This window comes from Ornithorhynchus anatinus, chromosome 13 (genome assembly GCF_004115215.2).
Source record: "Ornithorhynchus anatinus isolate Pmale09 chromosome 13, mOrnAna1.pri.v4, whole genome shotgun sequence".
NCBI classification, from domain to species: domain Eukaryota; kingdom Metazoa; phylum Chordata; class Mammalia; order Monotremata; family Ornithorhynchidae; genus Ornithorhynchus; species Ornithorhynchus anatinus.
The window spans coordinates 21,792,034-21,817,770 of record NC_041740.1 but is presented as its reverse complement, the minus strand read 5'-3'; the positions used below and the strand labels follow the sequence as shown (position 1 = coordinate 21,817,770).

At 51.4% G+C, this 25,737-nt stretch overlaps 1 protein-coding gene and 1 non-coding gene across 3 annotated transcripts in view; both read left to right on the top strand.

The window, feature by feature from the left end:
• The window catches only part of CUBN (cubilin), a 215,101-nt gene that overhangs the window by 95,653 nt on the left and 93,711 nt on the right, over positions 1 to 25,737 (top strand). For both annotated transcript variants that reach the window (XM_029077265.2, XM_029077266.1), the window contains exons 28-29: positions 1,225 to 1,375; positions 23,645 to 23,826. In XM_029077265.2, the coding sequence (XP_028933098.1) occupies positions 1,225 to 1,375; positions 23,645 to 23,826 (333 nt within the window). The remainder of the gene's footprint in view (positions 1 to 1,224; positions 1,376 to 23,644; positions 23,827 to 25,737) is intronic.
• On the top strand, positions 10,630 to 10,767 carry LOC114816288. The gene has a single exon (XR_003764054.1). It is a non-coding gene; the product is annotated as a small nucleolar RNA SNORA7 (small nucleolar RNA).

Sequence of the window (25,737 nt, the reverse complement as noted above, 5' to 3'; positions counted from 1 at the left end):
CCCTCCTGATTTTCCCCAGCTGCCCTTTCAGCATGAGAAGCAGCGTGGCTCAGCGGAAAGAGCCCGGGCTTGGGAGTCAGAGGTCATGGGTTCGAATCCCGGCTCCGCCCCCGGTCAGCTGGGTGACTTTGGGCAAGTCACTTGATTTCTCGGTGCCTCAGTGCCCTCATCTGTAAAATGGGGATGAAGACTGTGAGCCCCAAGAGGGACACCTGATGACCCTGTATCTACCCCAGCGCTTAGAACGGTGCTCGGCACATAGTAGGCGCTTAACGAATACCAACTCTATTATTGTTATATCCACAACTCTCCCAGAGCACGACGTTATATTATTCCTACTTGTAATTAATTCACTCTTTGCCTCACCCACTAGTTGTACTGGGGGCATTTCATTACCTCTCTCCCTGCGTTATTTATCCTCACTCCTCTCCCAGTCCGCCTCAGCTCACCCACTTCACTCCTCGCAAACCAAGCTATTCTCTGTACCTTTTTTGTTCTCAATTCTCTCACTGCCTACAGCTCTTGTTCCTGGCCTCCCTTCTGCCCGAAACTCCCCCATAAAATCCAGCAGACCCGTGCTCTCCCCATTTTCAAAGCCTTCCTGAAATCAGACCTCCGCTAGTGGGCCTTCCCGGATAAATTTCTCATCTCCCCACCCTATTTCCCCCTCTACTGCCATTTCAGCACTTCTGCAACCCCAGGGCTTAGTACTGCGGTTGGCACCCAGTAAATGCATAGTAAATACCATCATTATTTGAGATTTATACTTAATATAATGGTGGTGACTGGGCTGCGCAGACTAGTGCATTTCTTTCGGCGGTTATCTACCGGACTGTCTTGACCAAGGGCCTTTTCCACCAATATCGGTCGTGAGCTGGAGGAGCTAGAAGACAGATGTTGATGGCAGCTCCAGTCAGAACTTCCAAAAACCGGTGGGGCTGGAGAGGAGAAATCAGGGGTCTGGAGGGTCCAACCCTAACCGTGTAGATGGTTGTCTCGAAATGGGCTCCAGGACTCATGGAAACAGATGAGTGAGATGGACTCTGGGTTGATCTAGGGGGCCACTGACCAAGGTCTCATGAGGAGGAGGAGCCATTCCAAGGCAGCGTTTCCATTTTCAACTCCCCCCGTTAGAGCAGACTATCCTCCTAGCAGGGACACTGACGCCTCCTCGGTTCCCCTCTCGATCGCTCTCGATTTAGCCCATCCCTTTTGTGATTGCAGCTGTATGACGGGCCTAACCGAATAGGCCGGTTCTGTGGCCGGAACGCCCCTCCGCCAGGGGGAACGACCCAAGCCCGCCTTCACGTGCTCCTCCATACTGATGGCGTCCCTTCGCCCAATAGAGGATTTCAGATGCAATGGTCCGTCCACGGTAAGCCACTCCAGTTTTCCCTCCGGGTGATTATCCCAGCTCGCTGCATCGGGTTTGATAACCCGGATGGCCCCAACCTCGTGCCCAGTGAAGAGGTTCAGCTCCCACGCTGGTTCCCTCACCAGCTCCCTGAGCTGACCCTATGTGATCTCACGCGATCCACGCGTGGCTGCTGGCGGGGGGATGAGGTGAACCCAGCCTTGGCCACCCAGCCTCTCTTCTGCAGAGACTTCAGGGAGAAGGAGGAGGGATGTGAGAGGGCGAAGGAGTGGATGCCTCCATCCCAAGGCTGGGCCCTTTGTCTTGTCTTTCCCACCCTCAAAACGGGCGTCCCGGAACCCTGCAAACACCATGTGGGGAAGGGGGCTGGTTCCTGGTTCCTGGCTCAGACTAATATCACCCCTGATGGTGATGCTGCCCGGATATCCCTCCTGGGGTTCTTCCGCAAGGAGGTGACTCCGCTCCGCGGTTCTCGGCCAACGCTGCTGCAGAAGAGAGTTCTGGATTCAGAATTGGAGGAAAAGGTAGATTGTGGGTTTGGTGAATGATGGGAGAGCGACAGCTCCAGGCTCTTCCAAACTCTCAGATCCTCCTGCAAGTAGGAAGGCTACCAGTGCCGAAGCAGGGTCACAGCCGGCTGTGGGTACAAAGAAGCCAGTGGGCCGCCGAAGAGGACACATCCTCGCTGCGGTCCCCGAAATCTAGACTCTCAGGCTGGGGGACTTGGTGCTGGCTCTGGGGTGCCGTTGGCCAGAGGTCCCAGACCCGCCGGGTCGGCCACTTACCTGCTGCGTGACCTTGGGCAAGTCACTTACCGCCTCCGTGACTCAGTTCCCTTATCTACAGTCCCCTTCTAGAGTGGGAGCCCGTCGTTGGGTAGGGATTGTCTCTATCTGTTGCCGAATAGCACTTTCCAAGCGCTTAGAACCGTGCTCTACACACAGTAAGTGCTCGATAAATACGATTGAATGAATGATTACAAAATGGTGATTCAATATCTGTTCTCCCTCCTACTTAGAACGTGAGCCACCAAAGGGGTCCAATTATCTTGAATCTAGCCCAGTGCTTAGTTCAGTGCTTAACAATACCATAATTATTATTATTATTTCTGGAAACAGCATCAAACGTGGTTGTCTCTGACACTGTTCTCAATTAATTGATCCATCAGTGGCATTTATTGAGCCTCTCCTGGTTCTCCTGCCTCTATGCTCCCACCTTCTCAATCTTTTCTGCCAACTCCTCTTCTGCCTCTCGCCCATTAACTCCTACTCCCAGAGCTCAGTTCTGAGTCCCTTTCTCTTTTCCATCTACACCGAATGCCTGGGGGAGCTCATCCACTCCCACGACGTCAACTGCCATCTCTCATGGATGATTCCCCAATCTATATCTCCAGCCCTGCTCTCTCCCCATCTTTGAAATCTCACGTATCTGCCTGCTTCCGGGACATCTCTGCACGGATGTCCCTCTAGCATCTCGCGGCTCAACATGTCCGGAACTGAACTCTTCAGTTTACCGACCTAAACCCTCTCCCACCTTCGACTTTTCCAACACCGTCGACTACGTCTCCGTCATCACAGGCTCAAGGGCCCGCAACCTTGGCGTTGTCCTCGACTCAACCCTCTTCTTCAAATACATATATTCAACCAGTGGCCAAATCTTGTCTCGTCCCTTCCTCTCCATCCCCGGGCCAGCCCTCTGGCGGGAGAGAGCCAACCTCTTACAATTCTGCACCCATCCAGGGGAATCCCGCCCTGAGAGGAGAATCTGTTTGCAGGGACAGATTAATAGAGGAACTTTAGGAGCTTCAGCACATGACCTCAGGCTAAGGAGAGGGCCCCAGCGACCACGGCCTCTGCCATCCGGACCCCTGATGAAAGCTGCCCGCCGGCACAGCCAGACCAAGCATCCTCTCGCCCGGCCGCTGCCAAACACATCAATGCCAGTCCTCTGTTGCAGTGATTGTGTCTTGCCTGGCGGTGCCCTCCGGTTCCCTTCGGCATCCTCATCTCTCTTTTCCAGCCCCAGCTGTGGGAATGAAGCCTGGGACCAGCCAGGCCGGATGGGAGCAACTTTGGGTATGACTGCTGCCAGTTCCATCACACCACGGTGTCTGGCCCTCTTCTCCCTCCCTTTTCCTTCCCTTCCCCTTTCCCTTCCTGGGACCAGAGAGTAAGGGGACTGAAGGCCTTCACCTCTCTCTCATTCTCCCTCAACCCCTCGCTCTCTCTTCCCCGCACTTTTACCAGCTCCCTCCATGACAGTGCCTCTCTAAGTCCTCTGAGGAAACGCAACTCCGTGGGCGTGGAGATGGGGAGTGGGGCGAGGCCGCTCGGCAAATCTGCACACACGAGTCGACACCAGCGAGACGTCCGGAGAAGGAACAGAGAAGCGTCCGGGACAGGAAGGGGCAGGCTGGCAACTTCCCATCTGGGGAAGATTGCTTGTTTCAATCCCTGAGTCCTGGGATTGAAGAACTGGACTCCTCTTCCCACACTGCTCTCCGGGCTACCAGTTTGCCCCCCGATCTCCCAGCACTTGCCCTTTTAGACTGACAACCACTTAATTAGGTCTTTGTTGAGGGACCCGAACGACACTCAGCGAGAAGCAGCGTGGCCTAGTGGAGAGAGTACTGACCTGAGAGTCAAAGGACCTGGGTTCTAATCCCAGCTCTGCCAGTTGCTCACTGTGTGACCCTGGACAACTCACTTCATTTCCCTGTGCCTCACTTACCTCATCTGTAAAAGGGGGATTAAATCCTCCTTGCACCGTGAGCCCCACTGGGACAGACACTGTGTCCAACTTATATCTTCTCCAGCATTTGGAACAGAGCTGGCTACGTAGTAAGCGCTTAAAAAGAAAACCCCCCCAAAACCACTTGTCTAATTGATCTCTCATAGCTTTCAGTGAACTCTTAAGTGTGTTATTCACCTTACAAGCCGTCGATCTCTTTGAAAGCCACCACAGACCTCAGATTCAGCGTGGTGCCTCGGGGACACCCCCATGGAAAGGCCCAAGCCTCTTCCTTTACCTTGTGGGATGATGGTATTCTCCCAGCTCTTACGATGACATCATCACATGATGTCATAACGCCACAAAATCCAAATCTCCACATCTCTCCCTGCCGAGGGTTCTTCCAGACCTGTCTTTTCACTTTCGACAGTAAATGGATCAATCTATCCACGGTATTTATTGAGGGCTTACTCCGTGCAAACCACCGTACTAAGGACTTGGAAGAGTACAATAGAGTAAGCGGACGCCATCCCCGTCTGGACTGTAAACTCTCCGTGGACAGGGAACACGTCTGTCAACTCTGTGTACTCTCCCAAAAGCTAAGTACAGGTCTCTGCGCACGATAGGTGTGCAATAAATTCACAATCTCGACTGATCGTCCCACCGTTTCCTCTCCCCGTGATGAGTCCACATTTTGGAGGGGAAACTGCTTCTTTCGTTCGTCGCGTTTGCAAAACCCAAATGGTGGCCGTTTCTATGGTTATCATTCTTCTTCTGGGTGGCCTCCTAGCTGGAGCCGGAGGGGGGATTGCGGCTTTCAGCTCTGAACCAAAGGTGCCTCCACTTGCAATTGCTGGCCGCCCCCCCCGACAGAGGGTTTCTTCATCCGCGTCCTCTCGGGAACGCAGGCTAATGCCGGTAGGGAAAGAAGCCGCCGAAGCGGCCGACCCGTTTTCAGGAATGTGGACTTGGCTCCGCTGCAGAAATGGGAACACGATTTACACCCAGGTTGGTTTCTAACGGTGAAATGTTAATTTTCCCTCCCCAAATCTGGTATTTTCCAGCTTGTCAATATGAAAGAAAATCCGAGCCCAGTCTCTTTCCTGACTAGCTATTCACTGTAATTCACTTGGTGTTGAAAGCCCCCATATTTTAGAGTGTGGTAAATTCTTTACAGTGACTCAATCTGCATCTCAAACCGGGCTTTTAGAAGTTACTAGTACCCATTTCATGTGAAACTTCTATTCACAGAGATCGAATTCTGTTTCCATTAATGCCTCCCACAGGCTGAGTGGAGAACAATGAGCGAACTCCCTAAAATGTCACATCTTACTCAGTTGCTAGCCGTCGCTGAGATTTCAGCCAAAGGAAAGAGGTCACTCGGCAACATTTCTTGAACTTTCTATTTATTTTCTGGTCTCCTTAGCAACGGTATCTGCGAGAGACATTGCACATATTTTACAGGGGGATTCCAGGCTTTTCTAGTGCAGTGAGAAAAAACAAGAAAGAAGAAACCGCACGTCTTTCGTGGTTACAGATTTAGAGTAAAACTTCGCAGTAGTAGATTTATAGTAAAACTCAAAACAGCACCCAGAGCCAACCCAGAGAACGCGGTATGGAATTCAGCTTCGGTCCCTTTTCAGAGTTCCACCGGTGGATTATTCCCCTAGATCTCGCAGATTCACGGCTTGTCGCCGAAGCCTGTGAATGAGTTTCTTAATATGAATCGTGAATGCCCACCGCACATCGGGAAGGCTTTTGCAAAGCGCTAAGTCTATAGAATCAGGCAGACTGCCCGGGCTTTTATTGTCTCACAAAGCAGGCAGGCCGCCTTGCTCCGGCTCATTCATCACCTCCCAGATCAAGAGGCCCTGCCTCTCATTCCCACCGGGGAAGAACCACTTAGACATTTTATCCCAGAAGGGGTCTTTGCTGGGAGAATGCCAAATACACGCCCTTCGAGTCTAAGTGCTTTCTGACACCTCCATTGATCATTTTTAAAATGACCCTAAACAGATCCGATTAAATATGCCGAAAGGGTTGGCAGCAGGGATCGATATCTAATTCAATTAAAAGGTAAGTGCCCGGATCCATTTAACGTCTCCTGAGGGAAGCGGCTTTTCCGTCATTTTTCTTTCCACAAAAGGTCCAGCTGGGCAGAAAGAGCCGGGGCCATCCCGGGGGAGCTGGTCCCCGTTCCTATGGAACAGAAAACAATGATATATTAATAGAATAGCTGGAGAGCTTGCCCCAAGCCCCACGACATCGCCGCCTCTCATGGCGTGTCGGTGTCTCTGCTCGCCTGATTCGTTTTTGGTTTTCGATTCAGCTCGGGGCGTGTTTGTAGTGGACCTCAACCCATCAATCAGTCGTATTTATTGAGCGCCTTCCGTGTACACAGCATCCGGCAGAGTGCGGCGTGAAAGAGTTGGTAGACGCATCGCCGGCCCATAACGAGCAGCGTGGCCTAGGGGCAAGACCGCGGGCTTGGGAGTGGGAGGTCGTGGGTTCTAATGCCGCCTCCGCCGCTTAGCAGCTGGGTGACGCTGGGCAAGTCACTTCACGTCTCTGGGCCTCGGTTCCCCATCTGTAAAATGGAGATTAAGACCGTGAGCCCCACGTGGGACAAGCTGATTACCTAGTATCTACCCCAGCGCTGAGAACAGTGCTTGGCACGTAGTAAGTGTTCAACAGATACCATTATTATTATTACTATTACACTGTAAAGCAGATATGGACACTCACTGGGGGCTACGATTTGGGGCGGGCTCACAGTAACTTAGAGGTAGGACACTGGATGTTTGTTATTTACCTTCAGTCGCCATATTTGAGGCCTGCAAAATACAAATGTGTAGTGATCATTTCTTCTGAGGAGTATTGGCCACGAAAGCCATGAACTAATCCAGGTCCGTTAATGGGAGGGAGGACTTCCTCTGCAGACTTTGGGTTGCGGATCAACTGTCAATCAATCCGTCGTCGTTATCGAGTGCTCACTGTGTGCAGAGCGTGTGCTCCGGCAGGGAGAGTGATAACGTTCCTGGCCTGAGACAGTTGTGCTAGGGTGAATAATCGAATGATAGACTTCCCCGGACCGCTAATGAGCTTCTTTGTCTGACGCTCCTGCCAGTGACTTCCAGGCCGAGCCCGCTCCCTGATCGGGCTGCACACGCATCCCGGGAGAAATCTGTCCAACCATTTTCTCGGCGGGTGGAAAGCCCTGATGAGTTTCAGGCAGAGCTCCCGCCGCCCGGTCACTTCCGTTCAGGCCATCCCAGCCTTTGGGAGAGAGTGGGTGGAGAGGAAGCCGAGGGAGGGGCAGGTCTTGGAGAAACGGGTGATCTCTTTCCCAGGGAACGGAAGAGGGAATGTTTCAAAAAAGCAAGAAACAGTTATGTTAAATGAGGGAAATCCAAGTCTTTGGCTACGAGTATTGCATCTGTCTGCGAGGTGGGGGTCTGCCTCTGTTTACCCAGCGAGAGAAGGCTCTCCAGAGCCGATGCAAGGGCGGGGAAGGGGGGGACGGAGGAACCCTCGTATCTCCGTCGGTCACACCCGTTGCCGGCCCGACTGGGTGCGGTAAATCAGGGATGCATTTGCCCTGGCTGTGGGGAGTTTAGCGAGGAGATCGGCTCCACCGTTTCTGGATGGGATTCCATCTTTCGCCCTCATTCACCAAGAGGAGAACAGGGTGGTCTGCTAATTGTGGTGTTTGTTAAGCACTTATTCTGTGCCAAACACTATACTAAGCACTTATAGAAAATAAGCAGAACAGACACGGGCTCCATCCCGCACGGAGTTCATAGTCTAAGGGGAAGGGAGAACAGATATTGGATCCCACTTCACAGATGAGGAAACTGAAGTCCAGAGAAGTTAAATGACTCGCCCTAGGTCATACAGCAGGCAAGGGGCAGAGTCGGGATTAGAACCCAGATCCTCTGACTCTCAGGCCTGGGCTCTTTCCATTAGGGACCTTGGCCGCCCACTCTCCCTCCCCAGTATGAACACATATATAATGCTGGCATTTGTTAAGTGCTTACCATGTGCAAAGCACTGTTCTGAAGTGCTGGGGAGGATACAAGGTGATGAGGTTGTCCCCCGTGGGGCTCACAGTCTTCATCTCCATTTTCCAGATAGGGTAACTGAGGCACAGAGAAGTTAAGTGACTTGCCCAGCATCACACAGCTGACAAGCGGCTGAGCGGGGATTGAACCCATGACCTCTGACTCCCAAGCCCGGGCTCTTTCCGCTGAGCCACGCTGCTTCTCTAAAGTGCACACACGTGAACATGTTCAACATGCGTGCACACAGGTGTATGCACGTATATAGACATACACACAGGGCGTGTCAGCATGATGCAGATCCACTGGAAGTTAACGATGCGAAGACGGATCGTCCCCAGGACAGGTTGGGGGGTAGGACCCATGGTTTGAGGTTCCACAGCCATGAATCCTGCCAACCTGGTGCAATCCCTTAACGTTCAGGCTTCTCCGGGAAGATCTGAGCCCGAACACGGAATTTTCTCTTGGAAAATTGTTTTCGCGAACTCGGCTGGCGTCAGGCAGGTTACCTCATGCCCACGCTGCCCTCCTCTGGGGCAGTTGCCCCAGCAGACTCGCGAAAGGCCGGATCTGGCCGCGTCCTTGGGTTTACTAGAGGTCAGAAAAGAGAGATATTTGGGAGGGGATTGCACGCTGAGTTTCCAGAAACACAGAATGTGCTTTGGAACCTGAGGAAAATAGAGAAATATTTATTTTAAGATTCTTTGGCTGGAGGAAACTCAAACTTCTCCAAGCTCTGTCTGTGTCAGTCACTCGGCACTGCCTTCTGGTGACTAAGAGGCAGGAGAGGGTGGCTGGGGAATGACGGAGCAGGAAATACATGAACGCTGACGGAGCGCAGTGTTGGGAGAGGTCGGCCTGGGCTTCGATCCTGCGGTCAAGCCAAACCGGCGGCCGTCGCCCCCCCCCCGCAGGACCTCAGCTCTCTCTTTTTCCTCCCCAGGGCCGCCCCTCACGGGGACTAGAAAGGCAGGAGGGCCCCTGCGTTGCTTCCCCACGGGTGTCACACCCAGGCTCAGACCCCGACATCACCGATCCCCGGCTTGCAGGCGAGAGGGATTGAGGGCAGGGGGCATGAGGAGGAGGAGACGAGATGAGCTGAGCGGAGACTGGGTGCCAGGTGGAATCCTGGACTCGAAATTGTTATTAAAAAATCAATCCGTCTTAAGGAGAAGCACGATTACTAACCACAACCATACTCTTCCCTGGTCACTGCGCCGAAGGGCAGTGGAATGCGTGTTCGCAAAGGTTTATATAAACCCAAAAAGGGAGCCGCCCCAAGTTGCATCTCTGAATTTTTCTAAGCGCTGTTGAGTTTCTAGTTTAGTCCGCTCTTAGTGAAGCCATTTCCTTGGACCGGAAATTCATACAGAAATCAACTAGCGCATTTGGGCAGGAGGCAATCCTTTCTTCGGCCCTGGAGTTTTCTGACTCATGATTTGGATCATCCGGCCCTTTCGGGAGGAGAAAATATCTCCTTGAGCAGTTTGCTCTGGTGGAAACCGTTCTCCCAGAAAGCGAGCTCAGAAACAGCTTTTAATCTTTGAGACCGGCCTGTTTCCGTCAGATAAGGAGCTTCCTTTCATCTGGGGGAATCCTGCTCTGTGCCAGCTGACTGGAAACAGCTGCTGTTAAAAAGCTTGTTTGCTAATGAATCCCGGATTAGTCAGAGGGCAGAGCTGCCGCTCGCTGAGTCTGGCACCGCGCTGGGCTCCGTCACTCGTCCACCCTGTCAGCTGCCTGGCATTTCTCTTGACCATTTCACTGGCCTCCTTGCCCCATGCCCGCTTCTGACTACCGAGGCCTCACTCCTACTAAACGGGCTCCCTTTCCCCGTTTCCCCAGCCGCGGCCTCCCTCTCCATCCAGTACTCCTGTCGGCCCTCGGTCTCAGCAGCGGGGAGATCCAGAGGCTCCGAGGCCAGCGGTATTTCTCCGGGGTGGAACCCGAGGCCGACAGTTCCATTCCTTTAGGGTGGAACCCAACGCCGAACCCGTCCCTGGGACGGAAGCTCCCACACTGATTTGGGGAGCAGCCCGGACACGCGCACCCCACGACGGAGGGAACGGGAGAGGAAATGGTCCCGGCTGCAGGTGCAACTGGAAAACCAAAATAAAACAAAGAGAGGATGTCCTCTGATTAGATCACCCGGGTCCGCAGAGCCCACCGAGACCGGAGCAAGATGGAGGATGACGATCCGACATCCTGACACTGAAGGAAGCCTCCATCCCGCTGCTCCCCGGTTGGCTGGATCCCCGCTGGCCTCCAAGTAGAGCGGGTCATCTAGGTGGACGTCCAGCGGGTAAACGGCACTGCCGTCCAAACCCGGAGTTGCGCTTCAGTGGCGTAGCGAGAGGGAGAGAGTCGAGTGGGTTCGTGAGGTGCGGGAAACCAACCCCGCTGGATCTGGTAGGGAAACTGAGATAAGTCACAGGGGCGTTAGTAACTTCAATGTGATAAAGTTTCACCCTCGCAAGATGGCACCTGGAGAGCTTCTAGTCCTCCACCAGCCTCAGCCACGGGAGGAAGAGTCAGGCAGAGGCCGACCCATTCCATTCCTAGCTTGGGCAGTGGCTAGCGAGTGGAAGGCCATCTGCTATAAGCCAGAACTCACCTGTGCTGGGCACGGAAGTCGAAGGCGGAGACTCATATGTACTGCGCGGAAGAAGGCAGGGGTAACCCACTTCCAGATCTTTACCACAGAAAATCTACGGATACACTGCCGGAATGATGGCAGATGGAGGCGGGGCGTTCAGGGAGAGTTGCGTCCGTGGAGTCGCTATGGGTTGGAGATGACTCGGCGAGCATAAGGCAAGACAATTTCATCCCCTTAAGGTGATTCTGACAGAGTGGGTTGAGATTGATTGATTGATTGGGAGGAGGAGTCAGTAGCATGGCCTAGTAGGGAGAGCAAAGGCCTGGAAGTCAGGAGGTGATGGGTTCTAATCCTGACTCCGTCACTTGTCTGCCGTGTGACCTCGGGCGAGTCACTTAACTTCTCTGGGCCTCATTTACCTCATCTATAAAATGGGGATTAAGGCTGTGAGTCCCAAGTGGGACAGGGACGGTGTCCAACCCAACTATCTTGTCTCTACCCCAGCGTTTAGAATAGTGCTTGGCACAACAGGCGCTTAACAAATGCCATAATGATTATTATCATCATTATTATCAGAAACAGCGTGGCTTAGCGGAAAGAGCCCGGGCTTAGGAGTCAGGGGTCGTGGGTTCGAATCCCGGCTCCGCCACTTGTCAGCTGCGTGACTTTGGGGAAGTCACTTCACTTCTCTGTGCTTCAGTGACCTCATCTGTAAAATGGGGATAAAGACTGTGAGCCCCATGTGGGACAAGCTAATTACCTTGTATCTATCCCAGCGCTTAGAACAGCACTGGGCACATAGCAAGCGCTTAACAAATACCAGCATTGTTATTATTAGCCCAGGATAAGTAAGTGAAAATCAAAATGCATCTCCAAATGTTAACCAATTTGGGATTTGCTGGATTACAGTCCCCCCAGAATTAAGAACGTGAAGGCATCAATCAACACTCAGTGGTATTTATTGAGCACCTGCTGTGTGCAGTACACTGTACTAAGGGCTTGGGAGAGCACATGAGGTTGAAATGTCAGCCAAAAAAGCCAGGGAGGATTTTCTGTTAGAAGCCATCGTGAGAAAAGGCTCATGAGTTAGTTGAGGGTCGTCCTACCATCCCATTCCCGGGTCGCCAAATCAGGACAACTTATTAATAAATAGTTCTCTGGGTACTCAACTCTTGGAGACAGGAAATCTGGGTCAGAAAGAGCAAAGCTCAAGCAAAAATATCAATAACCATTACTTCTAATCCCTGAAGGAGTGTAATGTAGAAAATACCCAGATGGCCGTTCATTCCAGCCCAAGGGACTTTATTCCCACTTCCTCCCAAGAGGTCCCCACACAAATCGGGCAGGGATCGTCTCTATCTGTTGCCGAATCGTCCGTTCCAAGCGCTTAGTACAGTGCTCTGCACATAGTAAGCGCTCGGTAGATACTATCGAATGAATGAAATCTACAGGTCCAGGTAGTGAGCACCGGTTGATTGCAAATCTGGCTTTTTAGCGCTTTGGCTATTTATATAATCTATTCCCCATAGAGTCACGCCCTGCAACTCGTCCAAGGTCCTGCATTGTTTTCTGGGCCATCAATCCAGTCCCGCAGCCAATCTGTTGGCATCGCCACCTGAGTTGCTTTTCATGGCGGCCCATCCTGGGTCCCGGGATCTGGGACCTGAATGCCGGGTGGAGGTGAGGTGTCGTGAGCACACCTTGCGCAGGGCTGGCAAGAAGGGAAGGGGTCACCTGCTTGATTCCAGAAGACACGGGGATGGGAGAGGGGGAGGAGGGGTGAAGGGGAGCTGGAACCCGGGCTCTGACCTCCGAGGAGAGGAGGTGGGTGATGTCTCCTGCAAGGCAGCGACAGCTCAACTTATCCGTGTGGAGAATGTGCCCATCCTTGCTCTCGCACACGACCCAGCCCCAGCTCTGTCCTCCCCCTCCCCTGCCGCAAGCGCTTCCGGCCCGCATCCCCGACCTTCCGGGGACCAGGCCGCCCACCCGTATCCCAGGAAAGCTGAAATTTCTCACTTCTTCCCCGTCTCCCAGTGGTGGCAAATACGCTCCCCTGCCCAGGCGTCCCAGGGCAACCAACACAGCCTAGGTGGATGGCGGCCACCACCCTCAACATCGGGCAGGGCCTCACCCTGCCTGGGTTTATGGGCATCTCCCTGGGAAACAATTATTGTTTTCCCTACTTGTATTAATTACATCTCTCTCCCTAAAATAGTACCGTTTCCCTAGCACGGGATGTAGAATTTACTGTTGATCTTGGCTTCATAGGTGTTTTCCCTGTGTTCTTATTATTATAAAGGGCTGGACGTTTTGTAATCTTTTTGCAGCACTTTGGGATTTTTAATACTCATATGTCATAAACTATTTCTGCAAATCTAGTTTAAAAACAAACATTTCCATACCACTAGAGTGCTTTTATTTTCATTTTACCTCTGTTGCGTTTCCAGAGTAATTCAGGTGTTTTACAGAGCAAGAAGACATGAGTTTTATCCGATACGGACGACAGATAAAAAGTGGAAGGCAGTAAGTAGCCTAGAAAGAAAAGGAGCAGGAAGTGCTTGTTCAAATTTCCTTTTTGGACTCCCCCTGTGATTCCTCCTCAGCCAGAATGAGATGCCTTCGTCACATGAGTAGATCAGGACAAGCTTCATGGAAGTTGGTTTCTAGAAGGAGTCCGGACGGTGCTTGAAAAACTATTGTGGTTCAGCCCGAGGATGGGGGCCATGATCTCAACTGAGCCGGGGAAGAGGTTCCTGGAAATTCTTCCTACAAGGCCCAGGGAAGGGAAAGAGCTATCACCCTGTCTAATTCTCCTCTGTCCTTGTTACGCGAAACTTTACCTTCACCACCTGCCTTTAGAGGATATGCATTTGCCAGGTCACGATTTCTAGACCGCGAGCGTCTCGTGAGCAGGGGACGTGACTACGTTTTACCGACTCTGTTGTGTTGTACTCTCCCCGAGCGCTTAGGACAGTGCTCCGCACTCAGAAAGTGCTTAAAAGATACCATCGATTGATTGATAAATACCAAACTCCAAGAAATAATAGTTTCCCACCAGAAAGCATACTCTGAATCACCAAATGTTAACTCAACGCAGATAACGTGGGGAAAGGCCCAGGAGAGGGAAATTACAAAACCAACCTCCTTTTCAGCAAGAGCTGTAGATGAGAGACTTGCTAAAAAAATCAGGTTATCTCTGGCTGTGTAATGAGAGGACAGGGATTTCAGAAAAAGTGGAGGGAAGTCAATTAAGAGAAAAAGCCACTAAGAGGAATTAGCAAACTAATTAGCCGGTGGCTTGTCTGCAGACCCGTTGGAGCCCCGAGACAATTCCTTCGATCAATTAATCAATCAATCAATAGGATTTTCTCTGTGCGGAGCACTGTTCTAAACCCTTAAGAGAGCACAGTAGATTTGGTAGACATGGTCCCCGCTGACAAGGGGTTTATAATCACATGGGGTGAGACAGGCACTAAAAAAAAATACAGGAAGGGTCAACGACAGATTTAAAGATATGCACACAAGTGCTTATAGCGTCAGAACTTCAGTGTCTTAGTAAGGGGGAAAAGAGAGTGGGGAGATAAAAGATTAGTTCTGGAAGCCTTGCTGGAAAAGATGTGATTTTTAGCAGGGCTTTGAAGATGGGCTAGCGGAAGCCTGCCAGATGTGTGGGGGAGGAAAATTGCAGGCAGGAGGGAAGGCGTGAGCAAGAGGTCAGGGGTGAGAGATGAGAGCGAGGAATGTATTAGAGGAGCAAAGTGAATGGTTTGGGTTGTAATAGGAGAGGCATGAAGATTAATAGGGGGAGGAAAGCGACTCTGTACCTCAACAGTGATGGTCAGGTTGTTTCGGGAAGCTGGGAAGTGTCTTAGAACCCTGGAAGACAGAGCTTTGTACATTTCTTAGCTCAGTAATATTCATTCAATAGTATTTATTGAACGCTTACTATGTGCAGAGCACTGTACTAAGCGCTTGGAATGTACAAGTCGCCGACAGACAGAGACGGTCCCTGCCCTTCGACGGGCTTACGGTCTAATGGGGGGAGACGGGCGGACGAGAACAATGGCGATAAATAGAGTCGAGGGGAAGAACATCTCATTAAAACAATGGCAACTAAATAGAATCAGGGTGATGTACATCTCATTAAACAAAATAAACAAAATAAATAGGGGGACGAAGATGTATACGGTCGAGCGGACGAGTACGGCGCCGAGGGGGTGGGACGGGAGAGGGGGAGGAGGAGAGGGAAAGGGGGGAGAAGAGGGTTTAGCTGTGGAGAGGTGAAGGGGGGCGTAGAAGAGCAGAGGGAAAAAGGGGGGAGCTCAGTGTGGGAAGGCCTCTTGGAGGAGGTGAGCTTTAAGTAGGGATTTGAAGAGGGGAAGAGAATTAGATTGACGGAGGTGATAATAATAATAGTATTTGTTAATTGCTTACTATGAGATGTTCATCCCCTCGATTCTATTTATTGCCATCGTTCTCGTCTGTCCGTCTCCCCCGATTAGACCGTAAGCCCGTCAAAGGGCAGGGATTGTCTCTATCTGTTACCGATTTGTCCATTCCAGGCGCTTAGTACAGTGCTCTGCACATAGTAAGCGCTCAATAAAGACTACTGAATGAATGAACTATGTGCCAAGCACTGTCCTAAGCTCTGGGGGAGATACAAGGTCATGAGGTTGGCCCACGTGGGGCTCGCCGTATGAATCCCCATTTTACAGAAGAGGCAACTGAGGCACGGGAAAGCTAAGCGACTTGTCCAAAGTCACCCCTCTGACTGGCGGGAGTCGAACCCACAGTCTCCGACCCCCCCAAGCCCGCGCTCTTCCCACTGAGCCGCGCCGCTTCTCCGACCACCTCAGTATTCCCACCGCCTCAGCAGCAGCCACGGCCTCGTCCTTTTTCCAGGGGAACCGGCAGGAGTGAGAGGGAATTGGGAAGGAGACACATGGAATCCTGTGGGAGTGGGGAACGACAATAGGGGAGAGTCTGGGGAAGAGAATTCAGTGCATTCCTTCTACCTCGCCTCTCCATCCCACATCTTAAAGTTCTGGAATGAAACATCTGTTAAAAATGATTTATTCCAAAGGAGACCTCAGAGCTCCCCGGCTAGATTGTAAATTCCTCCACTAGGCCGTAAACTCTTGAGGGCAGAGATTGCGTCTGTCATCACTACTGAATCGTGCTCTCCTAAGTACTAAGAACAGTGCTCTGCACACGGTAAGCGCTCAATAAATACCACTGAATAACTGATTTAGTCATTCAGAGGGAGTGATTTCTAAGTGCGGTCGTCTACCTCATGGACCTCACCGTGCCCGTTGCTCTAACCCCCTCCCCTCCACACTGCACTTGTGTACATACATATATATAATTCTATTTATTTATATGAGTTGCCTGTTATACTTGTTTTGATGTGTTTATATCTATAATTCTATTTATATTAATGATGTTGGTATTTGTTAAGCGCTTACTATATGCAGAGCACTGTTCTAAGCGCTGGGGTAGACACAGGGGAATCAGGTTGTCCCACATGGGGCTCGCAGGCTTACTCCCCATTTTACAGATGAGGTAACTGAGGCACAGAGAAGTGAAGTGACTTGCCCATAGTCACACAGTTGACAAGTGGCAGAGCTGGTATTATATATTTATATTAGAGAAATATTAGCGAAGCAGGGTGGCTCAGTGGAAAGAGTCCGGGCTTGGGAGTCAGAGGTAATGGGTTCGAATGCCGGCTCTGCCACTTGGCAGCTGTGTGACTGTGGGCAAGTCACTTAACCTCTCTTTGTTAAGCCAGGGAAAAGGTTCCTGGAAATTCTTCCTACAAGGCCCAGGGAAGGGAAAGAGCTCAGTTCCCTCATCTGTAAAATGGGGATTAACTGTGAGCCTCACGTGGGACAAGTTGATTACCCTGTATCTACCCCAGCGCTGAGAACAGCGCTCTGCACATAGTAAGCGCTTAACAAATACCAACATTATTATTCTTCTTGATGCCGATGATGCCTGTTTACTTGTTTTGATGTCTGTCTCCCCCCTTCTAGACTCTAAACCCGCTGTGGGCAGGGACTGTAGCTCTCTCTTGCTGAACTGTACTTTCAAAGTGCTTAGTACAGTGCTCTGCACACAGTAAGCGCTCAATAAATACAGTTGATCGAATGAGCGAATGAATAGAACGGAGCTCTCCCCATTTTCAAAGCCCTCCCTCATCCCACCTCTTCCAGGAGGAATTTCCAGATGAATTTTCAGCTCCCAAGGCCCTATCCTCTCACCTCAAAGTCACCTCAAGCAGTTTTGTACGCGCATATTCGCCTACTCTACTACTTCAGCACTTATTTATGAATCTGGCCATTTTGACCGTCCCTTTTTTCTCCTTTCTGTAAATTATTCCGCGGCTGGCTGTCTCTCCTTTAGATTATATGTTCTGTTAAGAGCAGGGATGATGTCCTTTCGCCCCACTGTACTCTCCTAAGTTTTTAGTATGGTGCTCTGAACCTGTCAGGTGCTCAAGAAATACAACTGAATGGTCGATTGATTCGAGGCGTTGCCACATTGTTTTTAGGCTCTGTTGATGGTGATAAAGATGATGATGATGAAAGTAAGCCACTCAGGGCAGGGACAAGTATGGGAAAATACCTTTCTGACCTGTCCCAGGACCCCGTCTGCCCCGGGCCCTGAGATCTGGTGATCTCCAAGACCAATATTATCAAGAATTCTTCCCTCCAACCTCGTTCTCTCCCTCCTGCCCCCTGAGATTCCAGTCAGGCAAAGAGACAGGGAGATCTGATGATGCCTAGAATAATAATAATATTCTTTATGGTATTTGTTAAGCGCTTACTATGTGCAGAGCACTGTTCTAAGCGCTGGGGGAGATACAGGGTAATCAGGTGGTCCCACGTGAGGCTCCCAGTCTTCATCCCCTTTTTCCAGATGAGGGAACTGAGGCACCGAGAAGTTAAGTGACTTGCCCACAGTCACACACTTCTCTAAGCAGCTTGGTCTAGAGGATAAGCACAGGCCTGGGAATCAGAGGGACCTGGGCTCTAATTCTGGCTCTGCCTCTTGTCTGCTGTGTGATCTTGGACAAGTCACTTCATTTCTCTGTGCCTGTCATCTGTAAAATGGGGATTTTCCCTCTCCCACATGGGACTCGCAGTCTTAATCCCCATGGGGGGCAGGGACTGTGTCCAACCTGATTATTTTGTATCTACCCCGGTGCTTAGAACAGTGCCTGGCACATAGTAAGCTCTTAACAAATACCATAAAGAAAAAAAAAGGAAACTTCTAAGATTCGGGCTCCGTAGTGTACAACTAGGAGTTTTGTTGTTTACTCCACTATAAATGTTCAATTTCCCCCCAGATTAAGATCAGTGAATATGGCTGACCATATGTATCCAAGTGGATCAAACAATCAGTGGCATTTATGATTACTGTTAGTATTAATAGCAAGGCTACTATTACTAATAATGGTGCTTGTTAAGCGCTTACTACGTGCCGAACACCGTTCCAAGTGCTGGAGTAGATACAAGTTAATCAGATTGGACACGAAAATTCCTGTCCCACATGGGGCTCCCACGCTTAATCCCCATTTTACAGATGAAGGAACTGAGGTACAGAGAAGTGAAGTGACTTGCCAGGGTCACACAGCAGGCATGTGGTGGAGCCGGGATTGGAACCCAGGTCCTTCTGACGCCCAGGCCTGTGCTCTATCCACTAAGCCATGCGTCTTATTAAGTCAGAAGCCCTGCAGAGAAGCGAGCCACATCTTCCCTACCTTCAAACTAGTGTGCAGAGTGAGCATTTGTATGTGGTTTCAATCAATCCATCGATCAATAGTTTATTTACTGAGCATTTACTATGTGCAGAGCACTTTCCTAACGGCTTGGGAGCTGCTTAGAGAAGCAGCGTGGCTCAGTGGAAAGAGCACGGGCTTGGGAGTCAGAGGTCATGAGCTCGAATACGGCTCTGCCACGTGGCAGCTGTGTGACTGTGGGCAAGTCACTTCACTTCTCTGTGCCTCAGTTACCTCATCTGTAAAATGGGGATTAACTGTGAGCCTCACGTGGGACGACCTGATTACCCTGCATCTCCCCCAGCGCTTAGAACAGTGCTCTGCACGTAGTAAGCGCTTAACAAATACCAACATCATTATTATCATTATTATTACAATCCAACAGAATGAATACATTCCCTGCCCATGATGAGCTTACAGTCTAGAGGGGGAGACAGACATTGATATAAATAAATACTTTATAATATATAATTTAAAGCTATATACATAAATAGTTGAAGCGGACCAGGGTGAACAAGTATACGAAGAAGTTCAAGAAATGAAAATCCAAATAGAAATGCAAACGTAAACCTAAGTACTAAGGACGGGAAATAAAGTACATAAATGTACATGGTGGCTGTCGGGTCGACGGGACTAGAGCGACGGGAATTATTTGAGGAAGGCTCCGTGGACGAGAGAGGATTTTGGGAGGCCTTTAAAGCTGTGGTCCGGCAACCCCGAGAAGGGAGGGAGTTTTAGGTCGGGGAAACAGGTCGAGCAAATGGCAGGGGAACTGAGAGGGAAGGGGTTAGAAAGTTGGTTGAGAGAACTGAAGAGTACGAGCGAACGGACGGTGGGGAGAATTGAAGCAGAATCTTGGAGTCCATTGTGAGCAGTTTTGGCTTGATTACGTAGTGAAATGATTAACCGGCGGAGGTTTGGCAGGAGTACAAAGTCATTTCTCACGGTTTCTCGTTCTTGTCTCTTTCATCACCCACCTCTTGCTCATACCCTTCCTTCTTCGGGGAATTCTCTCTCCCACCGTAAAATAGCAGACCATTACTCTCTCCATTTTCAAAGCCCTTCAGAAATGATACCGCTTTTAGGAGGCCTTCTCTGATAATCTCTCATCTCCCCACCTTATTTCCCCTGCCTAATTAATAATGTTGGTATTTGTTAAGTGCTTATTATGTGCAGAGCACTGTTCTAAGCGCTGGGGTAGATGCAGGGTAATCAGGTTGTCCCACGTGAGGCTCACAGTTAATCCCCATTTTACAGATGAGGTAACTGAGGAACAGAGAAGTTAAGTGACTTGCCCACAGTCACACAGCTGCCAAGTGGCAGAGCCGGGATTCGAACCCATGTCCTCTGACTCCCAATCCACTGAGCCACGCTGCTTCTCTACATCACTTTGAGCACTTGGGAGGCTCACATTCCCCCCATCCTCCCCGAAGCACTTCTGTACACCTCTTTAAACCCTGCTGCTTCACCCTACCGTTCGTTTATTTTAGGAGCGTTCCTTAGTGGATCGAGCACGGGCCTGAGAGTCAGAAGGACCCGGGTTCTAATTCCGGCTCCGCCACTTCTCTGCTGTGAGACCTTGGGCCAGTCGCTTCACTTCTCTGTGCCTCAGTTACCTCATTTACAGAATAGAGATGGAGACTACGAACCCCACCTGGTACAGAGACCGCATCCGACCCAATTTTCCTGTATCCACCGCAGTGTTTAGTATATAGTAAGCACTTAAATACCGCAATTATTATTATTATCTTTATTTAGGCCTGTCTTGCCTTACTATTATTACTAATATTATTTAGGCCCGTCATGCCTTAATAGATTTCTATGCTCCTTGAGGACAAGAATCTTTTGTACTTCCCCAAGTGTTCAGTACAATGTTCAGTTTTAGCACCCTATTTATTTTGTTCATGAGGCGTCCATCCCCTCGATTCTATTTATCGTGATGGTGTTGTCTTGTTATTGTCCGTCTGTCTCCCCCAATTAGACTGTGAGCCCGTCACTGGGCAGGGATTGTCTCTCTCTGCTGCTGAATTGTACATTCCAAGTGCTTAATACAGTGCTCTGCACATAGTAAGCGCTCAATAAATTCTACTGAATGAATGAATATCACTCCCGGAGAGGTGTACCATAAAAACTGGCTCCAGTCAATCAATTGATGGTATTTATTGAGTACTAACTGTGTGCATAACACCATCCCAAGTCCTTGGAAGAGTAAAAGTACAGCAGAGAGGGTAGATATGTTTCCTGCCCTCCAAGATCCCACAGTCTAGAGAGAGCTGCCAGTAACAAGTCAAGCATCTTTAATCTCCCTTCTTCCCAGGAGGTCTCAGCACAGCGTGGGTCTCAGCACAGCGCGGCTAGAGAAGCAGCGTGGCTCAGTGGAAAGAGCCAGGGCTTGAGAGTCGGAGGTCATGGGTACGAATCCCGGCTCTGCCACTTGGCAGCTGGGTGACTATGGGCGAGTCATTTCACTTCTCTGTGCCTCAGTGACCTCATCTGGAAAATGGGGATTAACTGGGAGCCTCACGTGGGACAACCTGATGACTCTGTATCTACCCCAGCGCTTACAACAGTGCTCTGCACATAGTAAGCGCTTAACAAATACCGACATTATTATTATTACTGCTAATCTAGGTGCTTACCTGGGTGGGGTTTTAACATAAAACATAACATTAGCATAAACCCACCCTCAGCAGACAGAGTCGGCTCCCCCTGATCTTCTAGGAAATGATCTCCCCAGAGCGAACCATCATTAGTCCCGATGATGTTGGTCGTATTTAGCGGCTTCTCCCTGGCGGTTGAGCGGGAATTTGGCATCCTTCGGTTTTCAGTGATACCCATCCATTGGTCTTGCTCCCTCCTCAATGGTCCCGTTGATCTCCACCTCATGGCCCAGTCCACCATCCTGGAGCCGTGTGACGAGGAGGGGCGGCGTACTGGGCATGTGGAATATGGCAATCCCCAAATACCAAGGCATTTGGAGAAACACGGCTCTAAGATTCAATCCCAAACTGCGACGGGATGTGGGTTGGACGTGTGATTGTGGTGGGAGTAACTCAGCGTGCGTGGGAAAGGGATGGCGGTCCTGGGTCGCTGGAGCTGGTCCAACAGCGGAGCCAGGCCCCGGGGGGATGCTGCTCATGGGCACGGAGGCCCCGCCGTGGCGATCCAGATTGGCGGTGGTTCAGATCCTCAGGGAGGGCTGAAGGTGAAAGAGGACAGAGAAGAGGGTGGTAGGGTCACCCCGTGGGCCCAGAGGACCCGGTGCCCCAGGGAGGAGGTGCAGAGAAGCGGTGGTTCGGGCCCTCAGGGTGGGCCTTAGGAGAGAGGGGCCGGGGGGAGGGGCGGGGGATGCAGCACGCGGGCATGGAGGCTTTGGTGCCCAGTGGAGGGGTGAGGCACTTTGGCTCCTCGGTGGTGGCCATCGGTGGTGGCCACTTGGAGTCCCCTCTTGGCACTGTGGGGCTCACCCTAGGCCGCGGGGATGACACCGTGGCTCGGATCCTCTGTGCTGTACTGCGGAGCGGGCCGGGGGGCTCCCACTTCGAGGTCTGGGGCTCACCTCTCCGCAACGGAGCCTGAGAAAAGCAGAGATAACCACTGTCACTGAGATGAAGAAATATGAAATATTTCCCCCTGAAGCAGGGAGAGTCTGGAGTTGAAGAGACCAGCAAAGAAGCTGATGTAATTGTCTGATTGCGATCCGACAAGAACGAAAACCAGATTGATAGCTGCTTGGGTCGAGGGGAAGCTAACCAAGCCAGGAAATGTGGTGGAGGAAAAACCATTAGGACTTAGCAGTAGATTGGATGTGAGATCCGAAAGACAGTGAGGAATTGAAGATAATATCTAAATGGCAGACTCTGGGCATAGGGAAGATGGTTTAATGTGTTGCAGCAATGGGAAAGTTAGGAGAAAGGGTGGGTTTCGGAGGGAAGATGGAAAGATTCATGGTAGACCCGTTGAGTTGGAGGCGCTGATGGGGCAGTCAAGTGGAATTGTTCTGGAGGCGAAAAGGAAGTGTGGGATTGTAGATTAGGTGCGCAGTCAGGAGCGGAGAGGCAGATTTGGGAGTCATATACATAGATGTGTTGCTGTGAGCCGATGAGCTCCCCAAGAGAGTGGAAGAGGAGGAGGATAGAAGCGAGAGCCTTGGGGGACACCCGCAGGTAGGCGAAGAGAAGTAGAAGAGGAGCCAGGATAGCAAATAGGAGGGCAAAAAAGCGGGAGATGACGGGGGATGCCGTGTCGGTAAAACCAAAGTCTGATGATTTGTCAAGACGGCCGCTGAGGTTTCAAGGAGGATGAAGACTATTAGAGTAGGCTCTAAGGAGGCCTTGGAGAGATGCCTCGGTGATTTTGGAGAGTGCCGTCTCGCCTCGAGAGTCGGTGGAAAGAAAGCGAAAGCGGCAGATACATGGACCCAGTTCACGGATTTTGTCCAGGAATGGGACCGGGGAGATGGGGTGATGGCTGGAGGGAACTGTGGGATGAAGAGAAGCTCTTTAAAATGCGGAAGAGCTGAAGATAGAGGGGAACGGGGAGTATGACGGTGAATATAGTGGTAAAGAATGGGACAGGAGTGGAGACAAGTCATCCAAGATGTGGGAGGAGATGGGGTTAAAGGCAGAGATAGAAGGGAGGGGTTTGGAGAGCAGGTAGGAGACCTCTAGAAACAGGTAGGAAGGAGAGGAAAGGGGTGATAGAGAAGCGAGGAAGTAACGGAGAGGCTTTGAGAAGCCTGACGGTTCGATTTTTACCGACAGAGTAGTTGGTCAGATCATCAAGGTCTTATCTGGGGGCCACTGGAGGACTTCAAGTTTAGAAAAAGTTGGTGGGGATTGTGGTTTGGGGAGAAGGGATCAATGAGGAGGGAGCAGGGTTGTCGAGCGGGGAGGGAGCGAGATGGCGGTGAGGACGTGAATTTGAACTGGCAGAAATTGGCTGGGTTGCCTGGATTTTTGCCAGCTGTGTTTGCTACGGGTGCCAGAGCAGAGGAAGCGGTCTGAAATGTGCCCCGCAGCACGTTTCGGACAATGCGTTTTTCTGGGCGGGGTGCCCGGGTCCACATCTAACTGATCGGTCTGTTTTTACCATCTCCCCAGGGTGCGGGGGCGAGCTCTCCGGTGCGAGGGGCTCTCTGGAAAGTCCCGGCTACCCTGACCAGTACCCAGCCAGTACAGAGTGTATCTGGCACATCACCACCACCCCCGGGAGCAGCATCCTCCTCACCCTGCAGGACTTCAACGTGGAGTACCACCCCAACTGTAATTTTGACGTTCTGGAGGTAAGAAGCAGCTTGTCGGGGTCAAGAATCGGGAATCGTGCCCAGAGACTGGCTCCCTCCCAGCAAGGCTCGTTAATCAGTGGTGTTCGCTGAGGGCTCACTGTGCGCGGAACACTACGTCGAGCATGGAGGAGCCATCAGTTGGTAGGTACGATCTCTGCTTCACGAGGAGCTTACCACCGTGCTCCAGAAAATTCCGTGAGTCCTCCAGGGTCGTCCCCAGGGATGAGCCGGGTGTTTTCTCTCTGCGGGTGGCCGGGATCAGCTCAGGAGGAGGAAGAAGAGGGACCCTGGGCCTCACAACGGGACCCTCTCTCCGGTCAGCCGCAGATGGGGAAATCCATGGGTACGGAGAGCCTCAGCAGCTCTCACAATTGCAGATCCTATAATAATGATGATATCTGTTAAGCGCTTACTACGTGCCAGGCACTGCGCTAATAGGTTGGACACAGTCCGTAGTCCTTGTAGTCTCAATCGCCATTTTACAGCTGAGGCAACTGAGGCCCAGAGAAGTGAAGTGACTTGCCAAGGATCACGCAACGGACGGAGCCCGGATGGCCTTCTGTCTCTCAGGCCCGTATTTATTGAGCGCTTGGAAAGTACAATTCAGCAGCAAATAGAGACAATCCCCGCCCACGACGGGCTCACAGCCTGGAAGGGGGGAACCCGCACAACCACACGTGTGCCCCATTGCACACGTGCTCCCCTTCTGGTACACACGCACACCCACACACACAAAACCAAACACACACAGACATTAGCCGTGATGGATTTTGAATTTTGAAACCCTGACTGCCAAAGTTCAGTCCCGCGGACTGGGAAGAAAGCAGCTTGGACGCTCCATTAACCCCGGACTGGGACGTATCGAGGCAGCCTGCTTTAACCCAGGAGATCTGTGGGAAATTCAGCTCACTTCAGTCTAATAGTAATGTTGGTATTTGTTAAGCGCTTACTAGGTGCAGAGCACCGTTCTAAGCGCTGGGGTAGATACAGGGTCATCGGGTCGTCCCACGTGAGGCTCCCGGTTAATCCCCATTTTCCAGATGAGGGCACTGAGGCCCAGAGAAGTGAAGTGACTCGCCCAGAGTCACACAGCTGCCAAGTGGCAGAGCCGGGATTCAAACCCGTGACCTCCGACTCCCAAGCCCGGGCTCTTTCCACTTCTCTGAACGGTGCCTGCATGAATGGGCCGTGGAGAACAAGAGGAGTCTGGGCTTCGGATCTTTTCCGGAGGGGCCGTGTTGCCGCGGAAACTCCAGAAAACAGAATTATGCCCCGGCCCTCCTACGTCCCGTAGATGGGAATCCCCATTCCAGCAGGTTGAAGTAGGTAGCTCCCTTTCAGAAGAAACACAGTTCGGAGACTTGAAAGGAGGAGACGGCAGAGGACAGACACGGTACCCGTGGCTGTAAGACAAGCTTCCCGAAGTCTAGTCAGTGGAAAGAGCCCGGGCTTCGGAGTCAGAGGTCATGGGTTCGACTCCCGACTCTGCCACTTGTCAGCTGTGTGACTGTGGGCGAGTCACTTCACTTCTCTGTGCCTCAGTGACCTCATTTGTAAAATGGGGATTAACCGGGAGCCTCACGAGGGACGACCTGATTACCCTGTATCTCCCCCAGCGCTTAGAACAGTGCTCTGCACCTAGTAAGCGCTTAACAGATACCAACATTATTAACTCGGGGTGATCTAGGATCACTCGGAACCCTTCCTTGTTTCTTTCAAGTGGCAGGGATCTCCGTTTCATTCCCGGGTCCCCCCCCCCCAAACCGCTTTCAGGTCTGCTGCTGGGAACAGCCAGGCCCGGGACCCCGAGAACCTCCCATCCAAGTCCAGCCTCCTGCCCGCCCTCCGTCTCAGCTCCCTGGGGGACCCCCTTTCAGCCTCCCTGCCTGTGAACTCCATGGGCTGGTT